The sequence below is a fragment of the Giraffa tippelskirchi genome, chromosome 9 (genome assembly GCF_054371585.1).
Source record: "Giraffa tippelskirchi isolate mGirTip1 chromosome 9, T2T-mGirTip1v1.2.pri, whole genome shotgun sequence".
NCBI classification, from domain to species: Eukaryota; Metazoa; Chordata; class Mammalia; order Artiodactyla; family Giraffidae; genus Giraffa; species Giraffa tippelskirchi.
The window spans coordinates 46,473,209-46,492,237 of record NC_137283.1 but is presented as its reverse complement, the minus strand read 5'-3'; the positions used below and the strand labels follow the sequence as shown (position 1 = coordinate 46,492,237).

At 46.7% G+C, this 19,029-nt stretch overlaps 3 protein-coding genes across 39 annotated transcripts in view; 1 reads left to right on the top strand and 2 right to left on the bottom strand.

Moving 5' to 3' along the window:
* Positions 1-2,971, bottom strand: part of NT5DC2 (5'-nucleotidase domain containing 2) — a 54,752-nt gene extending 51,781 nt beyond the window's left edge. For both annotated transcript variants that reach the window (XM_081525140.1, XM_081525141.1), the window contains exon 1: positions 2,674-2,971. In XM_081525140.1, the coding sequence (XP_081381266.1) occupies positions 2,674-2,908 (235 nt within the window). In that variant the 5' untranslated portion in view covers positions 2,909-2,971. The remainder of the gene's footprint in view (positions 1-2,673) is intronic.
* Positions 2,972-4,924: 1,953 nt separating this feature from the next.
* On the top strand, positions 4,925-10,218 carry UQCC5 (ubiquinol-cytochrome c reductase complex assembly factor 5). Its single transcript, XM_081525137.1, has 3 exons — positions 4,925-5,275; positions 8,068-8,155; positions 8,630-10,218. The coding sequence occupies exons 1-3, from the start codon at positions 5,116-5,118 to the stop codon at positions 8,643-8,645; spliced, it is 264 nt and encodes an 87-aa protein (XP_081381263.1). The 5' UTR covers positions 4,925-5,115; the 3' UTR covers positions 8,646-10,218.
* A 780-nt stretch (positions 10,219-10,998) lies between these two features.
* The window catches only part of PBRM1 (polybromo 1), a 104,720-nt gene continuing 96,689 nt past the window's right edge, over positions 10,999-19,029 (bottom strand). For all 36 annotated transcript variants that reach the window (XM_081525082.1, XM_081525083.1, XM_081525091.1 and 33 more), the window contains 3 exons: positions 15,965-16,035; positions 15,636-15,852; positions 10,999-13,849 (listed from right to left, as the gene is read on the bottom strand). In XM_081525082.1, the coding sequence (XP_081381208.1) occupies positions 13,677-13,849; positions 15,636-15,852; positions 15,965-16,035 (461 nt within the window). In that variant the 3' untranslated portion in view covers positions 10,999-13,676. The remainder of the gene's footprint in view (positions 13,850-15,635; positions 15,853-15,964; positions 16,036-19,029) is intronic.

Here is a 19,029-nt window from a genome sequence, read left to right as displayed (position 1 = left end):
GCAGATGGAACACTCCTCACCTGGGTGCACAGGAGACCCAGCTGCCTGCAGCTCTTTTGGAGGTTAAGCGCTTCTGCAACATCCCTTCCCAACGGTCCCAAGTTCCTGGATGTCAACTGTGACTCTCAGTACAAAGTCTAGTAGTTCCCCAGGAGGGGAGAAGTCTGCTTGGCAGTGCAGCCCCTTGCCGGCACTGACTTCTGGCCAAATCCAGGCTTTCACTTCTGCCCCAGAGGATGTTCCCAGGGATGGACGATCCTCACAGGAACAAAGAAGGATGGGGACGCAGCCCACAGACCAAGCCTCCTGAGACCCAGCTTCTGCACTGAGAAAACCACAGGTCTGGGGCCCACCAAGTCGCAGTTTCTTCCACAAGGCTGCAGTGGTGCAGAGAGCCCGGTGAGGATACACGCTTCCCCTGTACCAGCCTCCCAAGTTCACTGGTCTCACTGTGCGGCGCCCAGCTTCCAGGCCACCTCTTCCCCATGGCAGCCATGAGACTCACTTATGGGGGCCATTCTCCTGCTGCTTCTGGGTCCCCAACATTTTTGGCACCAGGGCTAATTTTTTCATGGACCGGTTGGGGTGGGGGGGATAGTTTCGAGATGATTCAAGCACATTACGTCTATTGTGTACTTTAATTCTATTACTACATCAGCTCCACCTCAGATCAGCAGGCGTTACATCCCGGAGGCTATGGACCCCTGCCTTAGGGCGTCCCCTTGCTCAATCTCCAGTCCAATTCCATGAGGTGGTCACATTTATTCCTCCATCATCTAGACGAAGAAATCAGAGTTTAGGGAGATAAAGTCACTTCCTCCAACCCATCTAGCAGTAGGCCATGAAGCTGCGATTTAAATTCAGGTCACCCCACCTGTCTCAATCACTGTGCCCCTTCCTTCCAGTGTCGCCACACTGAGGCTAGGGTTGAGGGGGGAAGAGGGGGCTTGCCTGGGACCTGGCTTCCTGACAAAGTTTTGCCCACAGGCATCAGCATGCCTCTGGGGCTTCCCCCTTGGCTCAGTGGTAAAGAAACCGCTAGCAATGCAGGAGACTAGGAGACATGGGTTTGATCCCTGGGTCGGGAAGATCCGCAGGAGGAGGGAATGGCAACCCACTCCAATATTGTTGCCTGGGAAATCCCATAGACAGAGGAGCCTGGCGGGCTAGTCCATGGGGTCACAAAGAGTCAGAAGCAACTGAGCAGGATCAGCATGCCTCAATGTCCAGAATCGCTCCCCAGAAAACCCAGCCAGAAGGGGAGAGTTAGGCACAAGGGGCTTAAGGCTGTTTCATCCTGGCACTCACCAGGGCAACTTGGAAATGACCTTGTCTTTATCTCATCATGAGTAGCTTGGGGTCTCTGAGAAGATCTGAAGATTCAGTTAGGCCCTGAGAGCTAAAGCCCACTAGACCTCCCTCTGTCTCTTCACCACACACACAAAACAGGCTTCTCAGGCTGCTGTACAGAAGGTCTCCTCTGAGGCCCAGAGCAAAGACATCTCTGCACACAGCACCCCGGGTGTGCTCTGTCCAGGAGGGGGGAAGGTAGGGACCTTCCTCACAGGGGACCAAGGACTTCAAAACCACCGTTTCTCAGGGCTCTTGTTCTGCCTCAGCTTCTCAAGAGGTGAGCCCTGTCCACCCAGCGCTCCCACGTCTCCACACTGCTGGAGAGGAAGCCTCAGCTCAGTCACTTGGAATCTTCCAGAGAGGACCCCGTGTGTCCTTACAGACAACAAAAGCCGCGTCACTCCCGGGGGGAGGGGGCTCCTCCGGAAGCTCCCCTGTCCCTTCTTGGCCTCTTGCCGAGTCACCGCCGCAACTCTGAGACAGGGGCCCCGGCAGGACTGTTTTCCGATGTAAGACACCGAGGGTCCGCGAAGGAGAGGCTCGCTGAGCGCCACCCAGCTGGCCAGCGATAGGGCCCGGAGCCAACCACATCTGTCCGCTGCAGAGGCAGGGCTCCCGACACCAGGACAAGCCTCCAGCCCTCTCTGCCCTCTAGCCTCACCGGGGCGCCCCGGGGCCTCATCTGCCCGTTTCGCCGAGGGAGAGAGGGCAGAGGAGAAAGTACCCTGACTGAGGAAGCAGCAACTCTTCTGGATTCCAGGGGGCTGGGACGACTTGGTGTTGTTTCTCAAACAACGCCTTCTCCTCCTAGACAGAGAGGGCCGGACTCTAGAGGCGTCCGAAGAGTCCAGTCAGCATCTTTGGGTCGAGAGTCCCTCCGAGTCCGTTCCGGCCAGCGCCGCCGGCTGGCTGGCTTTGTCCCCAGTACTCCCGCCCCAACTAAGGGCCCCGAGGAGAACAAGGGGTTGGGGGCGTTTCCGCTTCGGCGGGACTCTGAGGAAAGACGGCGGAGTCCCGCCTTCCGGCGGCCGCTCCAGGAACCCCGGAGGTACTGAGAACCGGCGGAGGAACAAACCGAGCGCCCACCCGCCTCCAAGCGTCCCCTAGACCACCCGCCGGAGTCTCTCCCGAAGGGCAGCCGGGCCTCGAGGCTCAGGAGCTCAGGCGAGCCCCACCACCGCGCTTCCCCCGAGGACGGCGTGTCCCGGACGACTCGCGAGCGGTGCCTTGGAGCTCGGTCCGTCCAGTCCGTCGCCCGGGCTTGCGCTTGCCGCCGCTCGGGCTACACACCCGACGCTCCTCCCGCTCGGGCTCACTTACCGTGCACCAGTCTCCGCATCTCTTGGTATCGAGCCCACAGGTGTGCGCTAGGCTCGGCGGCGCCGCCAGCCGGCGCCGGGGCGGGCGCGGAGCGCGGGGCGCCCGGGCAGTGGGCGCCGGGACCCGGGGGGCCGCAACCAGGGCAGGAGGGCGAGGACGAGGCGGCTCGCGGCCCGCCGTGGTCTCGGCGCGGCAGCCAGCGCCGAGCGGCTGCCCGCAGCCCCGCACCCGCCATGCCCGCTGCGCGCCGACCGCGCAGCCCTGGGCCCTCAGGCCAGTCCGCCGCCCCTCCGACTGCGCGCCCGCCACGGTGGCCTCGTGCTCCCTCACGGCGGCCGGCCAATGGGCGCGGCGCGCGGAGCCCGGCCGCCAATGGGCGCGCCCCTCAGCCCCGGCGGGGCGGGAGGTCCCGGGCGGGGCGGGGCGGGGCGGGCTGCCGGGCCCCTTCCCCCAGTCTCCCGAGAGGTCCAGAAGTCTGCACCCCCCTGCGGTATCTGCTGAGGCCATGGCGGCTCTTTCTGTCCTCCTGCTGGGAGGTCGGAATACCTAAGAACGGCCGTCCCCGCGAGGCTCCGGACGGCCCAGGCTCGGAAAGGAAAGGGCCAGAGTGCTGCGGGTCTACCTGGGCCCCCCAGTCCTCTTTCTCCCTCTCTGCTCCTGGGTCCTCCCGCCCCTTCACCTTCTGTCTTCCAGACCTCAGATCCTCCGCCCCTTCCCCCAGTTCTGAAGCCAGGGGTACTGTTCCTCGCCTCCCGCCCATGACTGGCTCTGCCAGTCCGTTTCACTAACTTACCTAGAGAATAGAGTCCTTCCCGCGCGCTCCTTGGTGCCAGCCCCACCCTGGGTGAGACCTCGGGACGCGCAATGCAGCCGACGTCCGCTAAAGCGGCCCCTTCTCTCGCCGGTCTGTGCTCACACAGGTGAACCCTATTAACTTGGAGCGAGGCGGTGGGCCAGGGCTGACTGCGCCTGCCTGGTTCCTACCTCAGCAAATGGCCGCACAGACCCGCAGCACTCCTCGCTTACCCACTCGGACCCCTCATGCTCTTCTAGCACTATCAACAGGATTTCCAACGAAATTACTCTTTCCTGATGGGAACCACTCTCCACCCGCGTTTATTTCACTCAGATTCTTTTTCTGAGTCCTCAAACATCCGTGTACTGGACCTTGAGCAGGCCTACCCTGCACCTGGGGCCTTGTCGGTGGAGAGCTGGCTAGTTAGACACTGTTTCCTTGAGGTGCTCTCCGTGGTGGCCTCGCCGGCTCTAAGGGTGTGCGTACATTCCCCGCCCCTTGACTGAGAACCTACAGTGCCAGTCATGTGACAAGTGCTGGCACAGGATAATGGAGGCCATAGGTGGGCCCATGGGGGTAGGTGAGTGCAGCCCCCACCCCCAGGGCCCCAGTGAACTAGGTGTGTGCTGGGGGTTTGTCCACCTATAAGTCTCGTCTGGGCGGAAGATGGGCGCTCTGTGGCGTCCAGCCCGCAGAGCCACCTAGAAAAGCCAGAATGGGCACCAAGCTGGTGTGTGTACATGGTTTGGTAGGGTTTGCCCCAGGAGAAGGCAGGTTATCCAGATAGCAGCTTGGGCCTGGCAGCTCAGCGGCTGGTCCTGCTACCCTCCAGAGTTGCTGCTTGATTTCTTTTCCAGCCTGTTTTTATATATTGTGTCTACATTACTAAACTCTTTTATTGATTCTAAGTTTTCATTTGATGTTCTTAGATTGTTTAATAGTATGGGAATAACGGTAAGTGCCCCATACAGGATACTTTTTATTAATGTTATAGTTGTTTGCCACAAGATGCTTACTTAGACTTTTGTCAGCCTAAGGTTCAGCTTTCAACAGTGCATCTCAAATCCTGTTATTTTTAGAAGTCTAAGCATCAGTCACGGTCCCGAAATAAATGCAAGGCGTTGTGTGATTGCATTTTAGAGCATGGTACAGTACACGTTTAGTAGTACATCAGTGAGCGTCATCACTTCTCTTAGGACTTTAAGAGAAAAGATGGCGGTGGCAGAGTAGGGGGCGCGGCCGCCAACTCTTTGAGTACCAGCTTGCACAAGGGCGGGCAGGGTGCGGGGCCCGGCCGACGCCACGTGGGAGGTCCCGCCCCTTGGCCCGCCCTACCTCCAAGAGCTGGAGTGTCTGCGCCTCCTGGGCTCGGCCTCACCGAGCATGCGCACTCCGTCACATTCTGATTGGTGGACCCGCGCGCCCCGCCTCACCCTTATTGGTGGAGGCGCCCCTGGTTCTGGGTCGGGAGCTCAGCGCCCGGCTCCTTACCATCTTCTGGCTCCTCTGTTCACCTCCGTGGAGGCGGTACAAAACCTGGATTGCAAGGCAACCTGGCCGTCGGACTCAGCAAGGACGGGCAGGGCGGCTTTGGTTTCATCCGGGCGCTCCAGCCTTCGTTCCGCCTTACCCTTCTCCAACGACCTATGTCCGGCATGTTTTCCAGGGCCCAGGTGAGGCGGGTTCTGCAGCGGGTGCCCGGGAAGCAGCGACTCGGCGTCTACAGATTCCTGCCCTTCTTTTTTGTCCTCGGAGGAACGATGGAGTGGATCATGATTAAAGTGCGCGTGGGCCAGGAGACCTTTTGTAAGTAGGGGTGCAGCAGCCTCCGTTTCATTTCAAGCAAGCAGGAGGCGGCAACGGAACCATTTTGTCCAACCTTGAGACCTTCCCTTCACTTAGATGGGAGGGCACGTGACTGCACTCTGGACGCTGTCCTTTCAAGCCTGCCAGTGACACTGTTTGGGCCTAAGGAATAGACTTGCCCACAGCATCTAGAAGCAGGATAGAAGGATATGTGTATGCTCCTAATTGGCACGTCCAAACCCTAGAGGGAGCTGGTCTGCCCCGCTTAAATACCACTGTCTTTGGGCTTCCCTGGTGGCTCAGAGGGTAAAAGCGTCTGCCTACAGTGCGGGAGACCCGGGTTCTATCCCTGGGTCGGGAAGATCCCCTGGAGAAGGAAATGGGAACCCGCTCCAGTACTCTTGCCTGGAAAATCCCACGGACGGAGAAGCCTGATAGGCTACAGTCCATGGGGTCCCAAAGAGTGGGACACGACTGATCGACTTCACTTTCACTTTATAGGCCACAGTCATGGGTACCAAGGGCAAACACTGTAAACAGAGTGCCTGGCATTGCTTTGCTGAGCACTAGCTCTGGACAGGCTAGTTCCTCTTCCAGAAAGACTTCCCTAACTCCTAGGTCCTTTCTCCTTTCTCCCTCTCCAGAAACATGATCACTTGTGAACTGCCAACACTCATTAAAAAAAAAAAAAAAAAATTAGTGGTTTCTAAAGATACTTAATCCTTCTGTTCATCCATTCATTAATATTTAATGACCACCGATGAGAAGACAGAATAAGGCGAAGGGCTCCCTACCCCAAAACAACACTAATGGGAGACAGATCATTCAATTACTATTAAGTGTGATCAATTCTGTGAGGGCAAAGGAGGGGGGAGCATGGGATTCCTGGGTGGGGCACCTGAACTGTACTAGGTGGTGCAGGGAAGGCTGCCTGGAGGAGTTACATCAGGGATGCCCAAAGATTGTCAGCCGGATGAGGGAAACATCTGTGGTGTTGCAAGTGTCCTCTGCCAGTGGTGAGAGCAAACTTGGGGGCCTTGGTGTGCAAGTATGCTGTGTTTGAGGGACTGAAGCAGGTGAGCAGCGTGAGGGATGGCGTGGTTGAAAAGGTGCCTGGAGGGGCCACAAAGGGACCACAGAACCAAGACTGTATCCCAAGGCACTGAAGAGTTTTAAGCAGCAGGAGGTGAACATATGTGGTGAGTGACTTTTTGTGGAGGGCAAACTAGCAGGAAGACTTAGGCTGTATGGTTGTCCAGGTTTGGAATGGTGGTCTAGACTAGGGTGAGATGCCAAGTGGGTACAGTTGACACTCCAGAGGCAGTACTGACAAGGATCTAGTGTTTGAGTGGACTCAGGAGATGAGGAATGGAGGCTTCTGGTGGGACAGCTGGGGCAGGGGGGAACATAAGCAGAACAGTCCTGGGCTCCATCTTGCATATGCTGAGGGGGAGATGGTTATATAGATAGAAGTGAATAAAGTATATATGGTTTTATATATAGATAGATAGATAGAAGGCAGATCTAGGTCTTAGATCTAGGTTAGTGGGTCACTCACATGTAGATTGTGATGAAAGTAGAGTTTAAGCCCTAACTTTTTAAGGGTGACTGAGAGTGGCCAGAGAGGCAAGGAGGGAAACAAGAAGGGTATTTTATCATAGAAGACAGGCGGTTCAGGAAGTTCAACTAAGTGGGTGGGAGGTAAGCTGTCTCTCCTCTACAAGGAAAGACTTGAAGATATGCAAATACTGATCAGGACAGAGCAGGTGGAGGGAGGCTGGATATACCCTGGCCCTTGAGAAGGTGGGAGGATGGGATCTGAGCAAGGCAGAGTAGCCCTTGGAAGTCAGTGGGAAGAGTTCTTTACTGATGACTTTTCTCTGTGCAGAAAGAGTTCATGGCCATTTGGGGTGAGCAGAGTAGGGTCAGGGCCATGGCTGAAGCAACATGGACCCAGTTAGGTACAACACTCACAGTGCATAGCAAGCAGAGTGAGGCATGGAGAAGGAAGGAAGTTGCATCAATCTGTAGTTGGGGTTTTGAAGGTGTATCAAGCTGGTACTAATAAGAGGGAATTTCAGCTGGTTTGGGCAGGAAGAGAGAACAAGGAGCTGAGGAAGTTGGTCAAAATCCAAGGACAGAAAGGCTGCTAGAAAGGGAGTAGAGGTTGTGGTTAGAACAGAATGAATTCATTACTTCAGAGGAAACTTGCAAGCTGAGAAGTCAGGTAGATGAAGGGGGCTATTGCTTCCTATCTGTTGGGGGTGGTGTCACCTGGGAAGATGGCACAGGACAGGGTCAAGGAACCTGAGCTAAATGCCAGCATTTTCAGAGACTGAAGGGTAGTGACGGATGGCAGATGCCAGGGCAGGCGGTGGCAAATGGCAAGGCCCCAGAGGAAGAGGGTGGAGAAGCAGCAGCTGAGAACAAGGAGACTGCCCTCACCTCCCTGCCCTGAGTTCCTGGGTGTGACAGAGGGAGCAGCAGAGAGCTGTAGGGCTGGAAGTGCCTAAGAGAGGACAGTTAAGACAGATGATTTCAGAGAGAAGTGAAATTGCTAAGAGCTGTGCTGTGACATGACCTTGTCTTTGAGGACACTGACTCTGACAGTGCTATTGAGAACTTTAACATAGTTGTCATTTAAATCAAGTCATGTTTTAAGTTGATTTTGGCATTAAACATTATTGTTGAGATTCAGGTGATAGATCTAGGCTACTGGTTAAATTACTCAGATATGTATTTTTAATTCCTTAGTTTCTTAAAAATCTAAATCAAATCTTTGTTTGATACAGATGACGTCTACCGCAGAAAAGCCTCAGAAAGACAGTATCAGAGAAGGCTGCAAGATGCATCAGAGACTGAACTTCAGCAGTCAATAAAGTAAATATGAAACTTTACTACTGCTTTCAACTCCTTTTAAAATGTATTTTTCAGGTCTCTTGTTCTTACACAGAACTGCCTTTATAAACAATTTTTATAGTTTTCCTGTCCCTGCTTGAATACTTCCCAAGTCACTTGTGTGAAAATTTTTTCCTACTGAAACAACGGAATCTAGTCCGTGAAACATTTCTTAAACAATTCAAGGATGAATCAGGATGCTTTTCAGTGTACCCTAAATTGTGAAGTCCTTTGTTTTAGGCAACCAGGTATAACCTAATTTTTTGCTGAACTCAAATTTAATATGAATGAAAGTAAGGTCTCTACTGCAGGGTCATTTAAACGAGGATGACTATGCAGATTGCATTTCTGCTAGCTACCAATTGGTGAACATTTTGCTAGAATGCAAACACACCCTACTCGCGTTGTTGTGAACACCAATAATCCCTTCCCTTGTTTGACTCCACTAACATCAAGGGCTGGACCTCTGTGAGGACTGGGGACCAACAGGCTTCACTACCCTCTGTGAGGAAGATGCTGCTTTCATCCAGCTGCTGAAGACACTGCTCCTTCCCCCAAAAAGTGAATCTTCACTGCACTGAGCAACCACAGACTTGAGTTAAATCAGAGGCTCAGTCTACAGGGAGAGTTTGCAATCTGACCCAGAAAAAGTTTGGATCAGGTGGTAGAAAAGCAAAGGCGTCTTTCCAGGCTTGGATAACCACATCCAATATCTTTTCAAACAAAAAAAAATCTAAATATTAAAGAAGACTAAGTTGCAAAATCATTTCTACCTATTCACTCATGAATAAAGAAGCTGATGCTTAAGGCCACAGGTATTATCAGGTTAAAGATCTCTGCCACAAATACATTGTTCTAAGAAATTTAAGTCAGTTCATTTATGTTAGAACCAATTTAGTATAAATAAATAGCCACTCACCACTCATCTCATTAAAGCACTACTGAGACACTGCTCAGACATGGCTTGAGTATGAAGACCAGTGATGACCAATAGCACCCGGGGGGGGGGGGCGGTAGTCTTCATTTGCACTTTTGTCACAAGAGTTCCTGGTGACCCTAAACCTTACGGTTATTTTAATGATCGGACTTGCACAATACATTTAAATTGTGGCCTAACTCCATTTTTTTCCCCTGGCCCCAGTTTTAGAAGTTTAATACTTTGTACATACATACCTTTTACAAAGAGAAGTTGTAAATGCTAATAGAACCATCAGCTACCTTCTGTGTCTGCTGTGGTTTCCTTCCCGCTTCCATCCCAGAAACAATCTCCAGTCTGAAATTCGTGCGTAACTTCCCTAGAGTTTTCCTCATCATCTTTTTTAAATATAAGTATTGGAGTGCTGATTTATTTAAGACAACAAACCTTTGAGGATGACACAACAATGACTGCAAGGGAAGTAGACTAGCAAAGCAATTACTGTATTAAATTGAAGATACTTTCAAAGCACATTAATTTGGATGCTACAGAACTAATTTTTGTTAAACCATTGTGCAGGCTTTTAACTTTGCCTCAATTTTTTTCAGCCTTCTACTAAAGGAATATGACTATGCACTTATCAGACACTAGAGTTATTTAAGGGAGCTTTAAGAGTTTAAAGAGCAATGCTCTTATAAGCAGCTTACAGAAGTGCAGTGCCCCCTACTGCGAACTACACTGACAAAGAACTTACATTTAAAAAACCAGGATACTTTAGGATGACAAAAATCTAACTAGCATTTACCGCTAGAAGTCCACGGCCACTGGGGTGCTGGGGGAACTACCTGGGCTTTGGAGCTTCACTTTATCATCTGAATGGATAGGGAAAGGACCCAGGCACAGCGTAAATACTCAATAAGGGAGGGCTATCTGTGTTCCTCTAGCAGTCCTGTTTTGGAAATCTTGCCTGCATCTCTGAAGTTACAGCAATTCAATTAATCTGTTTTTAGAAGTTTGAATTTTTCACACTGAGTTACTTTTCTTTAAAACAAACAAACAAAAAAAACCCACTTAGACCATGGTGTTTTCCAAAACAACTTCTCTCCTAATAAAGTATGCATGTGCTTTAGTCTTCACGCATTTATGCACAATCCACAAGATGTGCATTCTACATCTATTTGGGGGATACAGTCTATTAATTTGTTCAGGTATGAACTTTCATTCAGCTGACCTATCAGACTTCTGAATGAAAAGGGAATAGAGTAATACTTGGCAGTATTGCTCAAAGTATGTAGCTGGAATGTTTAACTATACATCAACCATCATTCACAATATGTTCGTGACCACAGATGGCAGTACAGCCCTAAACTCTTAGGAGAACAGAACCACAGGGATTTGCAAAGTGATATTAGAGGAGAACAGTTGGTTGATTTTACCAACACCTTCTGTTAAAAGTATGGCCATTTTTTAGGAGCTTATAAGCATGATAAAAATATTTCTGGGCCACTTGTCTCCTCTGGCCACACATCTACTTGAAATGGGTTACACTGATTTATGATACAGGACATGCTTCCTTACCTTCCACCATCAGTAACAACTCCCTCTGCAACTTTAACTTCACCCTGCATTGCTGAGAACATGTTAGGAATCCCTGTCAGTCTGAGAGGTGTGGCATGGGCACATCAGGCTGCGGCGTGATTATACTCGGCTTCTGTGTTAATGCAGCCTGAGCCCTAGACCAGGGTCTGGACACTGACTTTTGCCTGTACCTGAGGAGTGCTTTTCCTTTAAACTGGCAGCCGTATCCCTGTCAGCATAAAATCAAAGTTTGCAGGAATTAAACCTGCTTGAAACTAAACATCTGTCTGACACAAGCTTTAACAGAACAACCAAACCTGGTTAATCCCAATCACTTTGCAAACTCCATTTTTATTTGGATTAAAAAGCTTTAGATGAACAAACATATGATACATACATATTATAAGACTAGTTACCACTTGAACCTTTTTTGATACAGAAGTTAGAATAAACCAAGTTTTAATCAGGTCTGAAAATGTTCAAATTCAAAAGTCAACAACACCAATTTGGAGATTTTACACAAAGAGTCCCCTCTTAATTCTTCCTCATAGGAAGAAAAGGGGGAGGGCGGTTCAAAAAACAAAGCAATTCAAGGCCTTTTAAATCAGTTAGCTGACATACTGTTTTATACCTATAGGTCTTTCCCCCCACATAAACAAAATTCTTTTCCACATGAACTTACATTTTGAAAACATTTAGTCTATTATACTTTCTAAGCCATATCGCTACGGTTCCTAAAGCTCATGGAAAAAAAAATGTATAGTTCACATGTACCTTTTAAGTCCATACATTTTTTTTTCTTTTTCTTTTCTTTTTGGAAGATGGCTGACCTCAAATCTTATATCCTAAAATATTAACTGATATTCTCCAAGTCAATATACAGAAGGACATGATTCTAAAATAAATACATAGAGTTTAAAAACAACAACAACAACAACACTTACTTAGGGCCTGCCTCGTGGCCCTCTGGCCCGGCTCCGCACTGCCTTAGGGAAGCCCCTGGCTGATCTGCGTTCCTACAGCGCCTCTAGACCCTGGGGAAGAGCCTGGAGGAGGAGTGCTCTGGCTTCATTGCCCACACAGCCCACAGTGGAGAGTTTTTAGAGGCTTCCCAAAAGAAGTCTCTTCCAGACCTTAAAAAGGGAAATAAGATGGGTGCATGAAATAAATAAATAACTTAACCAAAATTAAATTTCAGGTTCTTTGGTGTAATTCAAGGATGCCTAGAAATAAAATAATCTGATTGTATTATACAGTCCATGATGAAATGGCCCAAATAACCAGGAACTGAAGATTTCTTTATCTGATTCAGCTGAACAATAAGGTACTGACATATTACTGCAAAACATTTCCTAAAATTCAGAATTATTTAAAATACTTGATGCAAATTGAGATCCAGTGGTTGACTATAGGCAATTAAGATACAAGGACCTTCTGTATTTAAAGTATCTAGATACAAAGAGACTTTTTTCCATTCTGCACTCTTTTGTCCGCATGATTTAGTAAGAATAGTGATTAAATATCCAGGTATTGATTTATACCAGATTAAAAGAAAAAAGTATCCTCTGAGAATCACTCAATTTACAAATAGCAGTGGAAGCTTCGCTACAATGGCAACCATCTTGCTACAAGAAAGCAGGTTTCAAAAATGGTGACTGAAATACTGTTCCACGTTTGATGCTTTCTACCTGTCTGAGCATTATATATTGCCTCCAATTGTTTTTTTCCAGGATCATACAAGAGAGACAGGGTCATCAAACCTAAGTGTTTGGGATCTATAATGGTCTTTTTAGTGAACATTTTCTGAAATTATGAGTCCCTTCTGAAATTCAAAAGCACAAGCTACATTTTAAAATTATTTCAGAAAATCTTAAACTTCTGGTTGAGAATTACAACCTGAAACTCTGGAGGAAAAAAGAAAAAAAAGCCACATTTGATGAGGAAATAAAGCATACTAAAACATATTTGCATATGCAGGCAATTCAGCCTCTTACAATTATGCTTCTGAAACAGCCCATATCCAGTTAATGCACTCCCTTCCTTAAGTTAGGTTAGGTGTTATGTTTAATAAATCACCCTCCAGCACACCTCAATACTTTCTTCAAGATGAACTTCCATTGTTTCAGTGTAAGAGATTTGAAGTTTTAAATCGTCTTAACATGTATAGGCATAAATTGTGAATTCATTATAAAAAAATCAAGAGTACCCTTAAACTTACCTGCCAAGACTAAACATAATTCAGGGTTGTGCACATGTTCTGCAAAAATAACTGACACTACGGATGGCTAACTCAGAGCAAGAAAAAGTGCATTCTCCCTCCGGGTGTTGGAGAGATGCACTAGCTACAGAAGACTGCACAGAGCTAACTTCAGATTTCTGAGTTACTAGAGCAGATGTGCCATGTCTGTCAAATATCTATCAAGTAACTAACCTTTTACTTTACCTGGAAGAAACAGTTTTTGCAAAAGTGGCTTAAGATATTTAGGCACATGAAACAGACACAAGTACACCCCCCTTCTCTAAGATGTAAACTAGGACCAACTTCACATTTCATTGTCAACTTAAACTAATCTGTAAACTCTTTTGTATGTGGTTTTTTTTTTTCCATTTTGTTTGTTATTTAAAAAAACAAACAAAAATACCAACCAAAAAAATGAAAAACAAAAACCCCAAGCCAAGACAAAACCTCTGATGGTTTCAGCTCTATGGCAACAAGTAAAAAGGTAAAACTCCGAGTCTAAATATACAACCAATTATGAAACTGGTTTTAAACGAAGGAAACATATGCAAAAAAAAATCTTTGTGTATTTGATAAAGTCAACTTAATATAACAAAAACAAATTGAAATAGCTTATTAAAAGTGTCCTTATATAAAAATGGCCTTGTGATGTACAGTAAAATGCAATAAAAATTGTCATCCTTTTTTCCTCCCCCCACCCCCAGTAACTAAAATGGCTACTGTTCCACAAAACTCTTTATGCTTCTATAAAAGAAACGTAATTGACGTGATTAAAGGTTTTCTAGATTGTATGCTTGGCGAATGTTGAGGGTGTCTCGGAGCATCAGATCCCGAAGGCGCCATAGGGCATCTGCCATGGTGGTGTGGGCCCCTTTACTTTTTAGCCAGTGAGAGGGAAGGCGGCTCTCCTGTTCTTTTGACAAATGGACATCACGTCTTCGAGCTGAAAATGGAAGTGTGGACAGAGAAATATAAACATCAGTCCTAAAGTCTGACAGATTTATTGAAACGTGAAACATTTGCTATTTATTAAATATTATGAAATTCAACTCTGTAGAATATTTCCCAGAAAATTTCATATATTGTTTTATAGGCATCTTGTTATTTAAAAAAATTTTTTTACTTATTTGCCACACCACATGGACATGGGGTCTTAGTTTCCTGACCAGGGATAGAACCCATCCCCCTGTAGAGGAAGCTTGGATTCCTAACCACTGGACCACCAGGGAATTCTCTGACATCTTGGTTTTTAGAAAACTATTTTACTTAGGTATGAGACAACCTAGCCAAGGATGTCTCATTTCATGCTTTACAGTTTAGAAATTATCTAATTTCTAACAATCACAAGAGCTGCACCATGTAACAAAATTACTAGAAGTGGGAACATAAGAGTTGCACGAACAGCTAAAAGATCTGACCACTAGTATTTTGTTGTAGGCACTCGTGATATTTAACCTCTTTAATACTAACAGAAATTCCTAAAAAGGTAAACGTGACGAAAGGGAAAACTACCTACTACTCTTAAATCAAATGATCAAATCTGGCTTAGAAATGAAAAATGAATTGTTGATGTTTAGTCATTAAATCAGGTCTGATTCTTTTGTGACCCCATGGACTATAGCCTGCCAGGCTCCTCTGTGCATGAGATTTCCCAGGCAAGAATACTGGAGTGGGTTACCATTCCTTTTTCAGGGGACCTTCCTGACCCTGGGATCAAACCTGCATCTCCTGCATTGGCAGGTGAATTCTTTACCACTGAGCCACCCGGGAAGCCCCTGAAGAATGGATAGAAACTTCCGAATTTCTTTGGAAACTTGGCAAGTTATTTCAGTATGTACTGAAAATATATTAAGCCTGGTGAACTAAATGAGTAACTTGATAGATTAGAAACATGTCTTCCAATAATATTTTTATCTTTTTTAAAATTAAGATGAAATAATTATTAATCTGCCCAAATGCATTTATGCCATGCCCAAATGCCTGAAAAATAGTTGAAAAAATTCAGAATATACTTATTGAGATAGCATTGGTGTTTATGATAAAACGAAGCTTTGAAACTCAGCACACACACACACACAAAAAAAACATTTTCAGTACGTGATATCAATATACAAAACTGCAAATGCTTCAGCTATATATACATTTTACTTAAAAAGGCCTTCCTCAGGTTTGGTTCCATATCGCCACAATAAAGCAAATTGCATTAATTTTTTGGTTTCCCAAGTGCAAGTAAAAGTTCCATTTATACTATACTGTAGCCTATTAAGTGTGTAATATAGCATCAGGTATAAAAAAGCAACACGGGTACCTTACTTTTAAAAGACTATATTGATAAAAACTATCAGCCATCATCTAGGCCCTCAGCAGGTTGTAATCATTTTATAATGGTAATGTCAAAGATTGTTGATCACAGATTCACCATAACAATTATAACAATAATGAAAAAGTTGGAAGTATTGTGGAAATTACCAAAATGTTAACACAGAAACACGAAGTGGCCACATGCTATTATAAATATGGTGCTGACAGACTTGCTCATGGGGGTGCCACAAACTTTCAATTTGTAAAAAAAACCAGTATCTGAGAAGTGCAATAAGGCAAAGTGCAATAAGACAAGGTATGCCTGTATAAGAACAATGGATACTTATCCTATAATATGTCAATAACAGCAAGAGGACTTTGATAAAGCATAGATTTTGAAAGGCTTCTTCAGAAAGACCTCTCCTTACCTGCCAGAGTCTGGTCCCACTTGCTAATGCTGTTGGACTCAGCACTGAGTCCTTCAATGTATTTTAGGTAGGCCTCTGAGTGGAGAAGCCGTTGGGTCTTCGGTGGGGGAGCCACAAACATGGGTGTTGTGGGCTGCTGTATGACAGGGGGGGCAGCAGGATGTGGGCCAGGATATGGAGGTGGTGCCTGCTGCCCTGGAGGCCCCAGAACACCTACCTGAAAGAGCACAGATACATGGTAAGGGGGGTAGAAATACTCAGCCCATGCTCTGACAAAGAGGGTAACTTGAATTCTGTTGAGTCCTAGAAGATGCAACTTGGAGGCTCACCTGCTGTCCATATGGACTTCCACCTGGCGCTGGAGTCCCTACCATAGGGGCCACTCCTTGGTTCATCACACCTGTAATTCAGAATTACAGGCACAATTAGAGGTTCTGGGATGAGAAGACTGAAAAACTGTCTGATAAGAAATGTCATTTAAAATTCAAACCTAAGATCACTGCCCTGAGTCTTTGTGGACAGGAACCCTAAGCACCCAAAACAGGATGTAGCATCATATAGAAAATTCATGTTCTTTTGTTTTCTAGGTATTCTAAATACAAAGCTAGGAGAGTTTGTCAGATGTACATTAATTACTCATAGCTGAAAAATAATTTGAACTCTGCAGAGAATATTTCCCTAGGTAAGCTATAGTCAGAATACAACTCTATTTTCAAGGCCTTTTTCTTTCAACAACACAGTTTCTAGCACCTGAAGCCTGTGTTTCATTTCAGCAGTAAGAGCACTGCAACCAGGCTCAGCTGCATGCAGTGTGTTGGGACAGCAGGGACCTAAGGGAAGAGGCTGTGCAAGTACACACTTCAGTGACCTTGTCAAGGCTGGAGGCACATTCCTGCTGTCCCCTCACAGGCCATCAGCACTCTGGTTCTGACTGGAGTCACTGATGTTGGCAGAGAGGGGCCCCTGCCCTCTGAGAGAGCGGCACTTTGAAAAGGGATCATCTGGAAACAGGGCAGCTCTTCGTGCTATCACTGCAAATGCAAAATGACAAAGGGAAAGAGAAAGAGTCCATGGTCTCACTACATTTGGTCTTTGTATAAACTTCTCCTGGTGATTCCTCCAAGCAATTTCTGTCACATACGTCCTGGTTGATAATAATGTGATATCCTAAAGTTAGCATCTGGGGCTATTTTAATCTCAGGATCATCCATTTTCTAGTGAAAACAGAGAAACAGGCAAGGACCCAGTTCGCTAAAAACTAACAAACTATTAATACAACCAAAACCCTGGTGAGATGTTGTTTAAACCTTAAACAAGTCCAGCTAGGTGCACAGAAGGATGAATAGGTGCTAGCTTTGTATTCTATAGTTTCTCTGGATTCAAAATGGTGTTATTTCGACCAGGCAGAACTGACTCACTATTCTAAGGTTCAGAATTGCTAAATATCAAGAAGTATTACACATCTGTTAAAGAGAAAATAATAAGTGAAAACAAACTTTCTGTTTACAAAGCAGGGATTCTGATATTCCAAGGACCCAGAAGGGTACCTGGATCATAAGAGTAGGATCCTAGCAATTATTTGTGAGTGAGTGAAGAGGCTGCAGTGGGTAAGTTGCTGTTGCAGCAACATATTATTAACCCCTGCCCCCCAACCCCACCAGGACACTCACGCACCTTATATTTCACAACACTGGGGGGCTCCCTGAACTGCCTGTATCAATCTTTGCTGGGCAGTACAAACAAATCAGCAACCAACCCCCTATGCTTCCTGGTTACAAATGCCATGCCACAGGGCAACTGGTGAGACTGTGGGCTGACTCACCAAAGGAGTTCATGAAACTTCCTCTCCTTGAAGCCTGGTCGGACATGTGTGGGTAGACACTAAGAGGGGTTCTTCCCTGTCTCCCTGTCATCAGGTATATTAGGCTTTCTTCAAGTGCATTTAGAATCTGGAGAAGGGGGAAAGGGAGACATCTGTCCCCCAATACCCATCAAAAGACCAGTTACCTAGAGGGTACTGGACTTAGGTATGGGTCTTACCAAATAACACACACACCTCGGGGTCACCTCCAGCCTCGTCTGACTTCTCAGTCAGACACTCTATGCCAAGGGGAGAGGGCACAGAATTAAAGCCAACTCTACCTGCCACAGGGGTATACCCATTTTATGACTGACACTTGTTGCAACAACAACTCACTCATAGTCCACCACTTCCATGATGAAATACCCACTCCCACACACGTTTCCTCCTCTGGTTAGGTCTGCATCAAACATTTCTGGGAGTTATGGCCATTCTCTAAGCAACACTCACATCACAGAGTGTCACTGGAGACGCTAGGCCAAGCCACCAGGTTGGCTCACCCTACGTACTGTGGGGCACACCCCGTGAAGCATCATTTGGAACTCTTCATAGCCGTGGGATTGGTACAGCCAAGACTGTTATAAGCAAATCTAATGTTTCTATATTCTGTCATCTGGGCCAGGTCTTTAGCTAATATTTTAGGTAACAGATCAAATGCTATTCTAAGTCATCCTAAGGTCACTTTCCCTCCAACTAGATTATGTCTAAGGATTAGTTGTTTTTTTTTGCATGTGATGGGAACTGGTGATTTTTCCTTTCATAATAATCTTTCAATTTGCTAACTAATTATAAAGTAAAACTGTACCTGTTTCTGAACTCCATTTATGTTTCTATATGACATAACTTCTGGGCTTCTGCTGACAGACGAACCAGTGTCTACAGTTACCAGGGTGGACTATGCTGTTCTTTAAATGCTATGTCATGCTTCTTCGGGGACTCAGACACAGAAAACTAGTTCAGTGCAAGTTCTTTCTCTCCATCCTGTCTGTTCCTAGAAGGACTGACTGAAGAGTTTCTGAAGAGTCCTACATTAGCGACTCTGCAATCCCCTTAGAGGGGAGGTGTTGTCTGAAAAGCAAAAGATGGAGCAAGGACTCTATACAAAAGACCCTTTGAGGTAAGAACTGAACCAGAGGAAGAAATGGACTCAGGAGCAAAAACTGCTTTTCATATGTGACTCTGAACTAGCCATCTGGGAAACTTCATTCACTGATCAAGAGAGCAGACCATGACTGTCTAGGCTATGTCTGCTTTCTGAGCACATGCTGAACTATTTGAGGGGTTCCAGAGCACGCCTCTTTCCCCCTCATCTGCTGAGTCTAGTTTCTTGTCATGTGCCCTGTGCTGCTGCTAGGCAGCCAGTGCTTACGGGCACAGGTGCTGAGCCACCTGCTCAACACACAGGCCAGGTCCTGCGGCTGACATCCCTGGGTTCTCAGTGAGGGAAGGCCTGCCCACATGGGCAGCAGGTACCTCCTGGAACAAATGGCTGAGGGAGGAAAGAGAGAATATGAAGATGAGATTAATGAGTGA

Bases quoted from the DNA above. Each gene is read 5' to 3' on its own strand.
- UQCC5 (XM_081525137.1), top strand. From the start codon at position 5,116: ATGTCCGGCATGTTTTCCAGGGCCCAGGTGAGGCGGGTTCTGCAGCGG. The intron at 5,276-8,067 runs GTAAGTAGGGGT...TGTTTGATACAG, and splicing joins CGTGGGCCAGGAGACCTTTT to ATGACGTCTACCGCAGAAAA.